Below are 2,942 nucleotides of genomic sequence, written 5' to 3'. Positions count from 1 at the left end.
CCAGTTAGCAGTGGTAGAAGTGGAGGGTGTGGTACCAGCTTCTCTCCCACAACTCTCCACCGACAACGAGATCCTGCAGGAAAGCAAATATGAAGACCTCCATCCTGCCTGCGGACTCATTCCAACTCCCCCTCCCCCTACTCCCCAGTAAATACATTGCTTGCTAAGGTTAATACATTCTCCATATATGCTTACACACACGTAGCAGGCGTTATACTCATAGGTTAAGGATTTTATTGTGCTCATTGCTCGAGTTATTGTCAATTGAGTTAGTAAAGGTCTTAAGCTCCTGAGAGAGACAATCTCTACTCTCAGTAAATGTTATGTATCTCTTGACAGGATGGTTTAGCTTGTGCTATAATTAATGTTTATCAGTTGTTACACCTAATGTTTATCATTTCCACAGGCTATGAGCAAGGAAGAACGCTTGCAGCTAATTTAAGGACAATATTTGGTGTATTCAGCTTTTTTGTAACTTTTACACTTTTAAAAATGTTCAGGTTTGTTTAGAAATTTTTTGCCCGTTCAAATGAATGGCAAACTCTTCAAATCTTCCTCCCCTTTTAGCCTTAACCAGTTCAGTATACTTTCACCTAGAAAAACCATTCTAACTTTAAACAATTCAACAAATCTTCAGCTATTCAGGGCTATATTCAGCTTTTTGACAGCAGATCGCTAATTAACTTCATATGAAGGCCCCAAAATGTGCATGGTTTTCAAAATAAAAGCCCCTGGTAACAAAATAAGTTCACATGAAGATCTCAAAATGTGCCTGATAGGACTTATAATTTTTTTTCGACTATCAATTGTTCAAAGCCCATGTTCGACTGAAATCTGCTGTAGTGTCCTCAAACTGCTGAGTTTCTTAACAATGCACCTGATATTTTTACATACACAAACAGCAACAGAATAAAACGCACACACAAAATAAAACCCATATACAATCCAAGCAATACAGTGATGCACAGTAACACATGCAGTGGTACAGTGACACACTGGCACACACGCACAGGTTGGTCTGCCTTCAAAATAAGAGCTCTGCAATATTCAGAAACAGATTCAATGTAGACATCTTTGAATATCCAGTTCTCTTCAAAGCTCAGAGCTTTGCTCCTTTTCACTGTCAGCTAGTCTGTCCTGTCCTAGCAGGACACATCACACAGCACCATCAGTCAGACCAGCACAGGCTGGAATGTTCTTGTGGAAAGTTTGATCTGGCCAGGTGTTGGGTGCGTTTCTTGTCGTTTTATTTCATGTTACTCGGGAACCATTATTGCCAGCCAGTGTCGCAGTGGTTTGTCAGCTGATATGCAAATAAACGGCAGTAAATAATTTCTGTAAGCAACAAATGGAAAATGTGCCTGTGCCCAGTATAATAACTGAACGATCATTTTACTTCGGCATATTTTCAGCTATTTCAGGTATCAAAATGTTCAGCTCTTCAAGGACATTCATACTTCTATTCTGAATTTTTCTAAACTTCATACTTTTTAAATATTTAGCTTTATTTTGAAAATCTTGCCCAATTCAAATGAATGGGGGAAATTCTACTTCAGCATACTTTCAGCCTGAAAAGTCATTCACGTGTCAAAATGTTCAGCATTTTCAGGGCAACCCTTCAGCACTCAGCATCCACACACATTTTCTTCAGAAAATTCATTTCTCTAGTTCAGATTTGATCATTATAGTTTTATAAGGCAAGTATGTTTGTAATCTGGGTTTTGAGGAATGTTCACACAAAATATGTACAAGAAATTACCAAATAGGTTCATGGGGCAAAAAGGATCATACAGTCAGCCAGGCTTTGGAATTCTCTGCCTGAGGCTTGACTAAATCTTAGTTCACATCTATGCATGCATAACCTGCCTGTAATGAAGCCATAACATTTTATCAGTGTGCTTCACTCTTTATTATAACATTCAAAAATATAATGGGCTTTTCAGTTATTTTAATATGTAGTGTTTTATTTAAATGAAAAAGTTAAATGTTCAGACTAGAGAGAGAGTGAGAGACCAACTTGTTAATTAATAGGACTACTGTGATCAACCTGCTAATGCTCAACAAAAAACAACATATCACAGTTTTGAAATGGAAAAGTCACCTTGAAATATTTTTCCAGAAATAATGAGTCTGAAAGCTGATCTGAACCAGCTGTAAAAGAAAGCATAAATAAATGGATTCAGTGTTGAATTTGACAGTACAAACCAGTTAAGTGTTTCAAGCACAGGAATTGGAACTGAAACGATTAAAGTAAGAATGGTGACACAAAAAAAGAAAGGAAACCAGCACATCAGAAAAACTCCCATAACAATAGCCAGAGTTTTGGTGGCCTTACTCTCCATCTTACTGACAGTTGCTCCAGACTTTGTGTTTTGGATGCTGCGTGCCTGTCTCTGCGCAACAAAGAAAATCTTCAGGTAGATGCAGAGCATTATGATCACTGGGAGGTAAAATGCAAAAACAAAGCTCATAGTGTTTGCTACAACATTGACTGAATGTTTTTCTAACTTTACAAAAGTGAAGCAATTTCCTATTGTCACAGAAGCAGTCCAGCTCACCAGGATCATGACCACAGCAGCATTATGATTTATTTTAGTTGTATATGTCAGAGGCTGGCACACTGCATAATATCTGTCAATAGAAATACAACACAAGTGCATAATAGAAGATGTGCACAGTGTTATATCAAAACTATCTCGTATTTTGCAAAAAATGTTTTCCTGATACAGACATAAGCTGAGAGAGAAAGCCATGCTGAAAGGAAACACTAGAACACCAACGAGCAGGTCAGCCATAGCCAAAGAAAGAACAAGAGAATTTGTAGGAGTGTGGAGCTGTTTGAAGTAAATGATGGAGGTTATTACAAGAAGGTTCCCACATACTGTGACAACAGACAATGAGCCAAGGAAAATATATAATAAAACACACCATGCAGATGGAGT

The 2,942-nt window shown here is 37.8% G+C and overlaps 1 protein-coding gene across 1 annotated transcript; it reads right to left on the bottom strand.

The window, feature by feature from the left end:
• Positions 1 to 2,075: 2,075 nt before the first annotated feature.
• Positions 2,076 to 2,918, bottom strand: LOC109953868 (trace amine-associated receptor 1-like; the record flags this gene model as incomplete). Its single annotated transcript, XM_020589319.1, has 1 exon — positions 2,076 to 2,918. A coding segment is annotated over one exon (843 nt), but the record flags the coding sequence as incomplete, so codon positions are not given.
• Between the last annotated feature and the right edge of the window lie 24 nt (positions 2,919 to 2,942).

The sequence above is a fragment of the Monopterus albus genome, unplaced genomic scaffold (genome assembly GCF_001952655.1).
Source record: "Monopterus albus unplaced genomic scaffold, M_albus_1.0 scaffold1716.1, whole genome shotgun sequence".
Taxonomy (NCBI): domain Eukaryota; kingdom Metazoa; phylum Chordata; class Actinopteri; order Synbranchiformes; family Synbranchidae; genus Monopterus; species Monopterus albus.
Note: the sequence above shows the minus strand (reverse complement) of the source record. Positions and strands in the feature narration are given on the sequence as shown.